This window comes from Mustelus asterias, chromosome 3, assembly GCF_964213995.1.
Source record: "Mustelus asterias chromosome 3, sMusAst1.hap1.1, whole genome shotgun sequence".
Lineage (NCBI taxonomy): Eukaryota > Metazoa > Chordata > Chondrichthyes > Carcharhiniformes > Triakidae > Mustelus > Mustelus asterias.
The window spans coordinates 61,636,445-61,650,408 of NC_135803.1; the positions used below are offsets into that span (position 1 = coordinate 61,636,445).

Here is a 13,964-nt window from a genome sequence, read left to right on the forward strand (position 1 = left end):
ATCAATCTATGTGTCTGGCCCCTTACCCAGGTGAGGGATGCGACATCATAAGAACATAAGAACATAAGAAATAGGAGCAGGAGTAGGCCATCTGGCCCCTCAAGCCTGCTCCGCCATTCAATAAGATCATGGCTGATCTTTTTGTGGACTCAGCTCCACTTACCTGCCCGCTCACCATAACCCTTAATTCCTTTACTGTTCAAAAATGTATCTATCCTTGCCTTAAAAACATTCAATGAGGTAGCCTCAACTGCTTCACTGGGCAGGAAATTCCACAGATTCACAACCCTTTGTGTGAAGAAGTTCCTCCTCAACTCAGTCCTATACCTGCTTCCCTTATTTTGAAGCTATGCCCCCTAGTTCTAATTTCACCCGCCAGTGGAAACAACTTCCCTGTTTCTATCTTATCTATTCCCTTCATAATCTTATATGTTTCTATAAGATCTCCCCTCACTCTTCTGAATTCCAATGAGTATAGCCCCAGGCTATATACTCAGTCTGACCTCATAAGGCAACCCTCTCAACACCGGAATCAACCTAGTGAATCTCCTCTGCACCCCCTCCAGTGCCAGTATTTCCTTTCTCAAATAAGGAGACCAAAACTGTACACAGTACTCCAGGTGTGGCCTCATCAGTACCTTGTACAGCTGCAACATAACCTCGCTGTTTTTAAACTCCATCCCTCTAGCAATGAAGGACAAAATTCCATTTGCCTTCTTAATTACCTGCTGCACCTGCAAACCAACTCCTTGAGATTCCTGCACAAGGACACCCAGGTCCCTCTGCACAGCAGCATACTGCAATTTTTTACCATTTAAATAATAGTCCATTTTGCTGTTATTCCTACCAAAATGGATGATTTGGTAGGGCTCCCTTGGGTGTACCCATCAAAATAACCCGGTATTGTTTAGTCGGGGCCTCACTGTTGGGTCTGGGGCTAGTAAGACTTATGATTATGGGGGAATCCATAATGTTGTGAGGGCTGATATCTAGTGAGTTGCACCAGTCCTCTAGTTATGTCCAGGTCGATCAGTACCCCTAAGGGTACTTCAGGTGTGGAGGAGGCTTTTGGCTGTAGCGTGATAGGGCTAAGGGTCTGGTTTGAACCTGGAAGTGGATGAGAAGGTGTCCAGGGAAATACGTTTCCTGGGTATTGTTTCTTGCATGCTATACAGACAAAACATACCATTCATAGAAAAGGAAATGAGAGAGTGCAGAATGTAGTGTTACAGTCATAGCTAGGATGTAGAGAAAGATCAACTTAGTGCAAGGTAAGTCCATTCAAAAGTCTGACACAGCAGGGTACATGACTTTTGTATCTTTTTCCTGAAGGAAGAAGGTGGAAGAGAGAATCTCTGGGGTGCGTGGGGTCCTTAATTATGCTGGCTGCTTTGCTGAGGCAGCGGGAAGTGTAGATAGAGTCAATGGATGGGAGGCTGGTTTGCGTGATGGATTGGGCTACATTCACGACCTTTTTTAGTTCCTTGTGATCTTGGGCAAAGCAGGAGCCATACCAAGTTGTGATACAACCACAAAATACCACAAGCAGGTGTCGTTTGCACCCAGAGAAGCCCTGTTCGACTGGGTCTAATACTCATGAGGCGTAGGTCTACCGTGTCGTTCCTGTAACAATACTGCCAAAAGTGTGTGGTTGGTGGCCGCAACCTCTAAGGCGTAGGGTAGAACTGGGTCAGGGACTAGCAAGGCTGGCACTGTGGCGAGGGCATGCTTTAAATCGGTTACTGCAGCTTTGTTCTGCGCAGTCCATTTCCAGGTCGAGTTTTTCATTAACAATTCGGACTATGGGGCTGCTTTGGTGGCAAAGCCATCTATATGATTCTGACAGTACCCTACTCATCCTAGGAAAGATCAGACGGCACTCACGTCTCAGGGCAGTGGGAGGTGCGCTGTGGAGTCTATCCTGTTCTATTCGATCTCCCTCTTCCCATAGGTAATCACTATACCTAGGTATATGACCTTGAGTTGCAAAAGTTGGGCCTTTTTTGGGTTGACTTTGCAGCCTAATGAGTGGAGGAGTGTGAGCAATTCATCTAACAATGTTACATGCTCCTCTCTGGTGTCAGTCTGTAACAATAAATCGTCGACATATTGGACCAAGCACTTGGGTCGGGAAAACTTTCCTAGTCTGGTAGCTTGTCGTCTGTGGAAGATGGGCGGGGAATTAGGGAAACTTTGTGGTAGGCAAGTCTAAGTATATTGCTGTCCCTGGAAGACAAAGATGAACTTGTACTGGCAGGACCAATTTAAAGGGATGGATCAGAAACCATTTCTGATATTCAGTACAGTGAAAAACTTTGCCTGGGCTCCCTGTCTCATCATGGTGACGGGGCTTAAAGCTACCGTGGGGGCCGTGAGTGGGGTAACCTTATTTAATTCCTGATAATCAATCGTTAGCCTCCATGATCCGTCTGCTTTCTTTACAGACCATATTGGTGCATTGTTTGTTGATGCCACCTGTCTCAATACCCACTGCTGTAACAGACTATCAATTACTTTTGTCACCTCCCCCTCTGCCTGTCTGGAGAAACCGTATTGTCTCTGAGGTTTCAGATCCGGTCCTTCAATTAACACCTCCCCAGGTATCTGGCCACAATCATTCTTATGCTGCGCAAACACCCCTTTGTTTCTTTGAAGCACCTCCCTGATGGCTGGATCACTACTAATCGTTAAGGGATCAAACCAGAATTCCCCTATTGTGCTGGCCCTATTAGCATATGTCCCGACTGGAATAATTGACAACGCTCTACTAATCATAGCCATCTGCCAAATGCGTCAATTAGCTGAATCAAATGAAAAATTACATTTATTCATGTATCCGACCCAAGAATGTGTTTAGCATTTGGGGGAAGGTCAACTAACACCACCGGATGGTCATACGCCTCGTTGCCTAGGCGGACCTGTATAGGGGCTGTAATGTGTCCCTCCTGCACGTGCCCTGTGAATCCACTGAATGTGTTTGTACCCGTCGTTAGCCAAGGGATGTCTGTCTTCAATTTTGATATATTCAGGGTATTTCGGAAGCCTCCGGTATCCCAAAGGAATTCTACGAGGTGGCTTCTTACTTCGCTGTTAACTAGGGATCTCCCTACGCTATCCCACCTGGTGCTACAGACCCAGGCTGGAGAGGCTGAACACCATCAATATACGGTCCCATAGATGGGGACCGTTGGATACAGTGGTGGGTTAGCGCTCACGGTATGCATGGGGCGACCGGGACCTTCTATTGGTGGCGGGTGGTGTTCTCTCTTGTATCTAGGAGCTGGCCTAACTGGTGGAGTCGGTGGTTCTGCTTGTTTCGGGGACCGTGTATAGGGTGGAGGGGGCTCCTACATTCTCGGGAGAAGTGTCCTGGCTGCCGCAATTAAAACATGTCCCTCTATCTCTCCCCGGGGCTGCTGTGTAAGGTGGAGCTGTACCTCTCTGGTATTGGTGATCCCCTCTACCCTCATTTCTCCATATTGGACTCTGGATAGCCCTCATCGGAAGAATTCCAGCTTCCCTATTTGACCGTGACGTTGGGAGTCCCTGAACTTCCTGTTCCCAGACTCGAGCTAACCGTCGGAGAACCCATGCTTCGTTGTGTGTGGTCTCTGCGGGGTCAAAATTAACACAGGCTTTCTTGCTTTCCTCTGTGGTGTGTGACACTAATGTCCTAGCCTATTTGGATGAATCGGCTTCATTTAATCTAATTCCCCATACACTCCCGTGAAGTGGATCTATAAATAATCGACAAAGGCAGTCGGATGTTCCCCTTTCCTCTGTCTACATTTATTTAACCCATCTACAGGATCCCCTTTATTTAATCCTATCGTGGTTAATATCGCTTCCTTGAGCTCGCTCAAGGCTCCTTCCCTGACATTTTGAGGGGCTGGCAGGGCAGACCGTACAGATTTGCTTAAGCACACGACTATTAACTTTACTTCTTCCCTTTCATCTCGCCCGTGCATTATCTTTTGCTGCCTAACCTCCTCAAAGAAACTGTGTGGGTCAACCGATGGCTCAAAGGTTGGGATTTTATTTGCAATTTCGGCCAATTGTGCCGCCGTAAACGGGGTCGTGTATGTAACAGCTGGGCCCTGAGCCACTCCTATCCAATGTTCAGTCATCACTGGCTGCATCGGTACTGGAGGTGAATCTGGGAGCACGGTGGGTATGACTTCCCCTGGGAAAGATGGTGGTGGATCCCAATCCTCGGTTCGTGTAATGTACAGCTTAGCATTCTCTTTTAACTCCCCCAATTTGCATTCTCTATCTCCTCTTCCTCTACTGTTCCAAATGTATACACAAATCTGTTTTGAACCGATAATAGGGATTCCAGCCATGAAATTTCTCGCTGGCATTTGGAGTGGTCAGTGGTTGCCTGTCTCTGTTCTTTACTGGCTTGATGTAGCGCTTTTATTGCCAACTGCAGATCGGTGCACTTAGCTTTCAATCGTGCTACCGCCTGCTCGGCTTCACCTTTGGCCAAAACAGCACGCTGGGCTGTCTTGGTAGGCTCTCTCATACTGGGCCTGAAAATTGCCCAGATGTAATAAATTTGCCTGATTTGTTCTTTTTAATTGCTCCACCTCTCTGTCCTTTTCGGCTCTTATTTGTTCTATCCTCTCCTGCTGCTGTTCCTTTAGTTTCTTAATCTCCTCCTCCTTTTCCTCTTTTAATTTCCTAATCTGTCCCTCCTTCTCCTCCTGCACCTGCTTCAATTCCCCCAGTTCCTTACGAACTGTGTTTAATTCTTTTCTGTTCCTAGCAGCTGTCCTAAGCAGCTCACAATGGCAGTCGCTTTGTCACTTTTGACTGCCCGTTTTCCCTAAACTTTCCTCAGATCGTCCCAATACTCCTAGTGGATCGCCCTAGGGATCCCGGTCCCGCCTCAGTATTGGCACAAAATTCTTCCCATAGGGGCCACCGTTTCTTCTTAATATATTCCCTGATTTTTGTTTCCTATATAGGACACCTCTCCGTCTCTGTAATGTTTCCTGCTATTCTATACTCAACGACAAGGGGTAGGGAGTTGACTGGTATAGCTTTAGGCTATGTTCCGGTCCTAATCCCTCTGGATTCTAATATAAAGCTATGGAGTTTACCCTATCCTCCTTGTTAGTAACAACACACGAACAATAAACAATTTCCTGAAAGCAGCAATTTGTCCAATAAGGAGTATACACCTGTTGGCTCTGAGTTTTAAATAATCGTTTAATATAGACCTTTCACTACCTTTGATTTACTTGAAATCCTGGCTGTCACATGGGGCATTTGCTGTCTTAATTCGTGCTCAGGCTAAATCTCCAGGAATATTAGGTTCTGTGGGATTCGATATCGGAGCAACGAAGTTACTTCTTGTCAATGTCCCACCAGAGTCGCCAATTATGTTGCTGCGCCTGCCACACAGTCTGTTTTAATCCTTATACGGTGGACAAAGAATTGCGACTGGACCTCGTGTTAATGCAACAATATTTATTTACAGATGATTAATAATCACCCACCCAATCAAGAATAATATCTTATAGAATATCGAAGTTCAAGTCCAATACTAGACCTTGACTTAAGTTTTGCATGCCTGGCGAGTACCTCGGCAGATAATGGCCTTTATTTGTGTGCTGGTCCTTTGGTCTGGTTTGATAATCTGGCTGGTCTTCCTTCCTTCTTGGGTGGGGTGGCTCTCCTCGTTTTAGTCGTTGCTGGTGGTGGTCATCGTTGTTGTCATTTGTTGGGGAGGAGAGAGAGAGGGAGAGAGAGATTCTTCTGTTGCACAGCTCCCTTTTGGCCAATGCCAATCTATCGATCAGGACTCGATCACCCTGATCGATAGGGTCCAATTAGGTGCTGCCACCCCAATCTTTGGGTGTGTACCCAATGGCCATGCCTGTAGGTACTGGAGGCACTTGGTCAGATACCTCATTCCCAAATAAGGGGTTAAGGTGCCCCTCTGGTAAACAACCCAGTTTGACCAGAAAGTGTCCTTTGTGCCAGAGATGGCCGATATCCTGTGTATTCCAGCTCTTGCAGCTGCAGCCTGTTCCTCTCTGACCAATTTCTTTTGAGCCTGTCTGTTTCAGCGCTTGAGCACAAGCGTGCTTGTGCAGACCACCATCTTAGGTGGCCTGTTTGGCCACAAGGGCAACGAGGGAGGGGCAATAAATGCTGACCAGCCAGCGATGCCCATGTCCCATGAATGAATAATAAAAAAAGATGAGGTGCGGTGCGTTGAGCAGTGTTTATGGTGAGTTGTTGTGCATTGAGCAGTGTTTAAGATGAGGTGTGATGCTTTGAGTGTTGTTTAAAAAAGGTACATTGCGTTGAGCAGTGTTTAAGATGATCTGATTTATTATTGTCAGATGTATTAACATACAGTGAAAAGCATTGTTTCTTGTGCGCTATACAGACAAAGCATACCGTTCATGGAGAAGGAAACGTGAGAGTGCAGAATGTAGTGTTATAATCATAGCTGGGGTGTAGAAAAAGATCAACTTAATGCCAGGTAAGTCCATTCAAAAGTCTGACAGCAGCAGGGAAGAAGCTGTTCTTGAGTCGGTTGATACATGATCTCAGACTAGTTTATCTTTTTCCTGACGGAAGAAGGTGGTAAGAGAAAATGTCCGGGATGCATGGGGTCCTTAATTATGCTGGCTGCTTTGCTGAGGTAGCGGGAAGTGTAGACAGAGTCAATGGATGGGAGGTTGGTTTGCATGATGGATTGGGCTACATTTACAACCTTTGTAGTTCCTTGCGGTCTTGGGCAGAGCAGGAGACATACCAAGCTGTGCTTTCTATGGTGCATCTGTAAAACGTTGGTGAGAGTCGTAGCTGAGATGCCAAATTTCCTTAGTCTTCTGAGAAAGTAGAGGCATTGGTGGGCTTTCTTAACTATAGTGTCAGCATGGGGGGACCAGGATAGGTTGTTGGTGATCTGGACACCTAAAAACTTGAAGCTCTCGACCCTTTCTACTTCGTCCTCGTTGATGTAGACAGGGGCATGTTCTCCTTTACGCTTCCTGAAGTCAATGACAATCTCCTTCATTTTGTTGACATTGAGGGAGAGATTATTGTTGCCGCACCAGTTCACCAGGTTCTCTATATCATTTCTGTACTCTGTCTCGTCATTGTTTGAGATCCGACCCACTACGGTGGTGTCATCAGCAAACTTGAAAATCGAATTGGAGGGGGATTGGCCACACAGTCATAAGTGTATAAGGAGTAGAAGGGGGCTGAGAACACAGCCTTGTGGGGCACCGGTGTTGAGGATGATTATGGAAGAGGTGTTGTTGCCTATCCTTACTGATTGTGATCTGTGAGTTAGGAAGCTCAGGATCCAATCGCAGAGGAAGGTGCTGAGGCCCAGGCCTTGGAGTTTGGAGATGAGTTTTGTGGGAATTATGGTGTTGAAGGCTGAGCTGTGTTATCTAGGTGTGGTGCCATAAGCAGTGTTTAAGATGAGGTGTGGTGCTTTGAACATTGTTTCAGATGAGGTATGGTGCTTTGAGCAGTGTTTAAAGATGAGCTGTGATGCTTTGAACTGTGTTTAAAGTGAGTGGCACTACTGCTTGGAATATGGCATTTGAAATTAAATTCATTGACTTTGACTTCAAATGTGAGGGTGTTGACCTTTGTTACGCTGCATGCCTTGGGCCTTTTTTCCTGGCATTGATTTCGACAACTATGTCTTCCTAGAGTAGTCTAGAATGTTTCCTGATACCTCAATAATGTCTCTTCACTTTTCCTCCTCCACCGCCAATGCATCGCGTGCAGCCTCAGACTACCTTTAACATGCTCTGTGCTTTGTTGCGCCGTGATTTACTCTTCTTGATGCTCAGACTCTTCTGCAATCCGTTCCAGCACCTTTAAGGAGTACAGACTCACCTAATCAGAGCTAGCCTGTCACAATCTTTGGTTCTCTGCTGAACGATGCAGTCACTCAGCAGTGTGTTTAGTGTTGGACTGCACTTAGCAAACAGGCAAATGGGCACCAAGTTCATGTGCTATTTGCTTCAGAAGTAATGGACATTCGCACTTCACGATCCGTTATCAAGGGTGATCAAATTTAACCCCCTTCAAACCCAAGTATGCCTCATTTGAATGGACTCATGGGGTGAATTTTATTGTCGTGTTGTGACGCGGCCGTAAAACTCGGCAACCCATTCAGAAGTCCGTTGGTCTCGGCAGGACTGGAAAATCCCGCCAGTGTCCATGGAAAAGTCATTGGAGGCAGTAAACAGTTTTGTGAGAAATCAAAAAACCGTCCACATTCGTATCCCTGGTTTCCGTTTGTATTATTAGCTTCCGTTACCATCGCTAGCTCACATTGGCATTATTCATTTACACAGGTATTGCATTGTCCTTTGCCTGACTATTCATGGGCCAGAAGAATTAATGAAGCAGGAATTTCAAATACGATAAAGTGCAGAAAACCAACAACTGCTCATGTTAAAAAATACTTTTATACAGAAGGAGCATATCTAACATCATACCTGACTGAAAACTCTGCTGATATTCATAAGTCCTAGTTGAGGTGAATATAAGTCATCCTTACCAGGAATTGTTTTTGGTGAGGACTACTGAATTCGAATATGTAAATTCTTATGGAATTTCTTATATAATTTAAATATGTCCATATATTTTTCTAAACACTCAGTAAAGTGTTTCATTTTTCCTTGCAGGTACTGTATCATTAATATCTTTGGCTATATTGTCATATGATCGTTATATTACAATCACTGAAGTGACAGAAGCTGACAGAACGAACTACCATAAGGCATTTGCTGGGATTTCATTTTCCTGGATCTACTCATTGATGTGGACATTGCCCCCTCTGTTCGGATGGAGTCACTACGGTCCTGAGGGACCAGGAACTACATGTTCTGTGAACTGGTATGCAAAAGACATCGCCAATGTGTCTTATATAGTGTGTCTCTTCACCTTCTGTCTGGTCATCCCCTTTCTGGTGATAGTCTACTGTTATGGAAGAATGCTGCTGACAGTAAAGAAGGTAAGTCGCACCGTATACTTTCCCATCTAGTACTCATGTATGCATTACTGTACCAGCACTGAGGAATCACCTCAGGTAGAGGGTATGCTCAGTTAGACAATGGATTATAAGATGGTGCTTGTTTCAGAGCTCCATTGTTGATGACTATTGAACAATACCTATACATGAGAAGCAAATGTTTACCATTTGGTGTGAGTAAAATGTAATTATTTCCAAAGGAAAAGTTCCACTTGGCCAAGTAACAGGCAGCGACTCTCCCTGTTGACAGAATGGTCGAGAACTAGAGGATACCAATTGAGGTGATTGACAAAAGAAGCAGTGGTGAAATGAGGAAAAACCTACTTGCACAGCAAGTGATTAGGATCAGGAAGACACTGCCTGAAAATATGGTTGAGGCAGATTCCATTTCAGCTTTCAGAAAAGAATTTGGATAGTTATCTGAAGAGAAAAATGATACATGGGAAAATGGTGAGGGAATGGAATTAGCTGAGAAGCTCTTGCAGAGAGCTAGTACAGATGTGATTGGCTGATTGGCCTCCTTCTGTGCTGTAACCGTTCTATCATTTTATTGGCTGGATTTGATGGTGACCCTGTTTCCCAGCGTAAATGTCAGGAATGAGCCTGCCCCCACTTTGCTGGCTCTCCCCGCTGCCAGTTAATGGCTGTTATGCCATTAATTGGCTTGAGCTGGGTCTACTACCTGCATCAGTGGAAGAAGTCCCACATCAGAGAGTAGCAGCCAATCAAATGATAAAATTGTGATGGGGTGGAGGCTGGTGGGTAGGCGCGGAGCCAGGAATGGCACCCATGGCCTGGTGTCTAGTTTTATAGCACACCCCCTCCCCACTTCCTGCCAAACCATCCTCTGGGGCTAAACATTCCAGCCCTTTTAATTCTGTCTCTGTATTCTCCATCCATTAAATTGAATGGGGTAACTTTGACACTTTTTAATAGTGTAAAATGGGTGATAATGAGCTGGCAACCCACCATTGCCCATCTTTCTGAATAGGCAGGTGTGAGTATACTCTGGTGTCGGTGCAGGTGCGTGGTGGCTTAATGTTGACTTTGCGTGATAGTGTGAAGAGGCAGATGGCGAACTGGTAGCCTGCTTTGTAACAATGAACATTGAGAGAGATGTAAAACAGGCTGCAAACTTGCTGATGCCCATTTCACACTATTGACCCAAATCAAAATTAGCCCCTAATGTGTGCAACATAATGGGTGAGCAACTTGAGAATTGGAATCATCACCTGTAATGGACCTGACATTCAGTGTACCAGGGGATATCAAAACTCACAGCAAGAAAGCTTCACATTACTTGCAAAGGATAGCAGTGTTTCCAGCCAAGAATACATTTCCCCAGGATGAAGTGGTTCACGATCAACTGTGGCTGTTAGATAGTACCAGCTGTTTGACTGCGTAGCAACAGGATCTTGCTCAAAAAGTAATTCATGTTTAAAATGCCATAAGCTGTTTTTATAGTGTGCTGTAAGTTCAAGTAATTCAATAAATGCCTGCGGTACATGTGGTCTTGCTACTCAAATGAACGGAGTTGCCCTGTAACACAATCAGCCCTCATGCTCAGTGCTGTGAATGGAACAGCTTAGTGTTCCATTGCTGAGCAGATCTCATGGCAAATGTAACTTTAAAAAATAAAGCAAACAGTAAGGAATATTTTCTTGTTTTTTATATGAAGATGGCGAAAGTGTTGTGAACTGTACTTGAATGATTGAAGTCAGTGGGAGGACAGAATTAATGCTTGAAAGAGCCTTTTGGAGCCTACAATTATATTACATAACCACCTTCAAGGCTCTGACAGTCAAAGCCAGGAACCCATCACCCAGCCCACTGATGACCAGGAGAACAGTTAGGCGAACTGCTCCCAGCCTTCTGCTTGCTGCTTCTTGGAGCAACTCCTACCAGGAGATCTGCTGATAGGGTATGCCACATTCCTTTGTCTTGCACCATCCTCACACATTCACAATAGCTCATCTGCAACCACTCTGTGGTTTCTCATCATCTTTCTGAAATCATCATCTAATTATCCCTCTTTCTGCCACCCTCCTCTTTGGCCTCCAGGAGAGATTTCTGCAGCTATTCAGCTCTGATCAAATGGCCAAAATGTTGGCATTTGTGTTTTTCTGGATGTCACCTCTTAAGAGTTCTTTTCACTTTGGCAATTTCAAACAGCTCTTCATTTGTCTTATGTTCTGTATGTGGAATTTTTCGCTAATGTCTTTCCATCCAAATTTCAACGGTCTCGATTTCCTTCCACAACTCTTTATTTATTGTCCAGGTTACTGAGGCAGACAGGAAAGTGGATAGAATGTCACATCTTGTGCGTTTTTGTTTCCTTATTACAAGTTTGAGTTTTCTTGTGAACACATACTTCATCTTTCTGAAATCACTTCTGGCTATCTCTGTGCTTCTTCTGACTTCACAATCACATCTGCATCTTTCGGTATCACTTGTCCAAAATAGACAAAGTTATCTACTTGTTCCAGAGTGACTTTTTAAAAAAAATAATCATTTACTGAATGAGGGCATCGCTGGCGAGGCCAGCATTAGTTGCCCATCTCTAGTCGCCCTTTGGAACATGGTGGTGAGCTGCCTTCTTGAACCACTGTAGTCCTTGAGATACACCCACAGTGCTGTTAGGGAGGGAATTCTAAGATTTTGACCCAGTGACAGTGAAGGAATGGTGATATATTTCCAAATCAGGATAGGATGTGACTTGGAGGGGAGCTTCCAGGTGGTGATACTCCCAGGTATCTGACAGGCTGGGTTTGCTGTTGGCATTTCCAGTGCTAGGTCGGTACCTCGGAATTGTACCTCTGGAAGTGCATCTAATTCTCTGAATATTGTTATTATCACAGTTGATATTATCACTGAACAAGTCAGATTCTAGAATGGGACGTGGTTTGACAGATCCTAACCTTTATTTTTGCTTTGGAAAGTTGGAGGGCGGCTACTGAACAGAGTCACAGGAGTCTGCTGATGAACTTTTAAAAAATAATAAAACATTTATTAAACAAGGAAAACTATATTGCACCACTCCTTTACCCATAATATGCCCTTGCAGATATGTATAGATTTGTAAGGATGACACAAGTTACAAAATCTATCTTATACTCACGGTAAGTATATAGATCATGCACTCATAGGCAAACTGTGGTTGGCCACACATTCTGAAACCAAGTGACAGACGTAAGCAACTTCCATGGATTTCTCATCAATTCTGTCCAAGTCTTGTCACACTGTGAGCCATCTGGTCTTGAATTTTCCAGCTGTTCACACAGACGGGATCGTCTGGTTCTGCCGATGGTGCACCCCCACTGCAGGTTTCCTGGTGGCACGAAGTGCAGTCAATGAGAAATCCTTTTGACAGTGACGGGACCAGAAGATCCTGCTTCTGGAAAATGTTGTGCCACCACCCACTGAGAGAAACACGCCACAGGGAGGCCAGAAAATCCCCCTTCTTTCTTTCACGCACGGGTTTCCAATCTCCACTCCTGAAGAATTTACCTCAGAATTTTATCCAAAACTATGCTTGCACTTGGAACTAGAGATATTTTTGTGAGCTATATTTTTGCTATGCATGTTCGGAATAAGCAATAGCTCTAAGTTTAAGTTTAATTTATATTTTGTATTTGTATGTTAAGACAAGAGAATGTTTCAACAAGGATCCACCACTGGGATTTCAATCTCTCTTATGTTCCCCTCCCCTGGATTGCCATGTGCATTCAAGTTTCACCTTCTATGAACACTCTCAGATACTCAGCCATACCAACAGAACACAACTGCTTCATAGGCCCATGATCAGGAGTCAACAACCTTTGGCTGTCTCCTCTAATCTCCTGGCTTCTCGCAAGCCAACTTTGCCTTGATTCTGTTTCCCACAACTTTCTCTCTTTAATGTGGAGCCTTTTCCTCTGCTCCTCACTTTAACTTAACTGAACAGGATCTTGTTCAGATCCCAGCTCTTGTTCCTTAACCTAAGTGTCTTCCTCAGCTTCTCTTTTGTGTCCCCCACTCCTTGGTTTGTGGGACCTTCTCCTGTTCTGTTGGGAAATCTAATTTCTGCAAATCCCTCTCCTGCCAGCTCCTCCTGGCACCTGCTTCCAACTGAACTAAAATTGCTTTCTGTTTCTCCCTGTGCCTGTGGACCTCTTTTGCTGGGCAACAGCACGGTTTTTTCTGCTTTTGTGTTTTTTCTAACTTCCCTTCAAGAGTCATAAAACCTTATTAAAATGCAGGTATAAAACAGACTCACAGATAGTGCAGGCCTCACGAAAAAGTGAAACCAAAGCCCAGGTTTCCTATCAACACACAAATACAAAATATAAATTAAACTTAAACATAACCACAACACAAATATAACTTACTTGGAATGATCTCTCGTCACTAACGATATTTGTTCTGTGTACAGACTGAATAATTTTGGTGACTGTACAGCCTCATCATACTCTCCACTTGAATGATATCTGATTGCCCATCTGCCTGATTCTCACTATCTGGTCCCAAAAAAGATTCTTGATAAATTTGCATGTTTCAGTTTCACCATCAAAATCCAGGCCAAAATATTTTAAGTAGAGGCACTTGCTGCTTTAATATTTGTAGTATGATTTAAATTGTATTTGTGACAGATTGGGTTCATTTTCAAACTCTTCAAATAGTCAGGGATAAAATTAAATCTCTGTTAGCTTTTGATGTCTCTGGAGGCAACAGCCAAATAAATGAATGGACCACACTTGTCATGAGTGACAAGCAATATCTTACAAGTTGGTTCCATTTATTTAATAGTAATAAAATACTGTTGCTCTTGCTATGAATGAAGGATGTAATCAAAGTTAAAGTAGAATATTGTAAGCATTGGATGATGTTGTGTCACAGCTCCCCAGCCCTTGGAGACAAAAAAAATGAATTACATTTCTCTTTTTTTATTGTCTGATCTTGTGAA

The 13,964-nt window shown here is 44.2% G+C and overlaps 1 protein-coding gene across 1 annotated transcript in view; it reads left to right on the forward strand.

Annotated features, from left to right (window-relative positions):
- LOC144491355 (pinopsin-like) overlaps positions 1–13,964 on the forward strand; it is a 125,554-nt gene that overhangs the window by 18,879 nt on the left and 92,711 nt on the right. Inside the window, exon 2 of the mRNA XM_078209052.1 lies at positions 8,676–9,004. Within this exon, the coding sequence (XP_078065178.1) occupies positions 8,676–9,004 (329 nt within the window). The remainder of the gene's footprint in view (positions 1–8,675; positions 9,005–13,964) is intronic.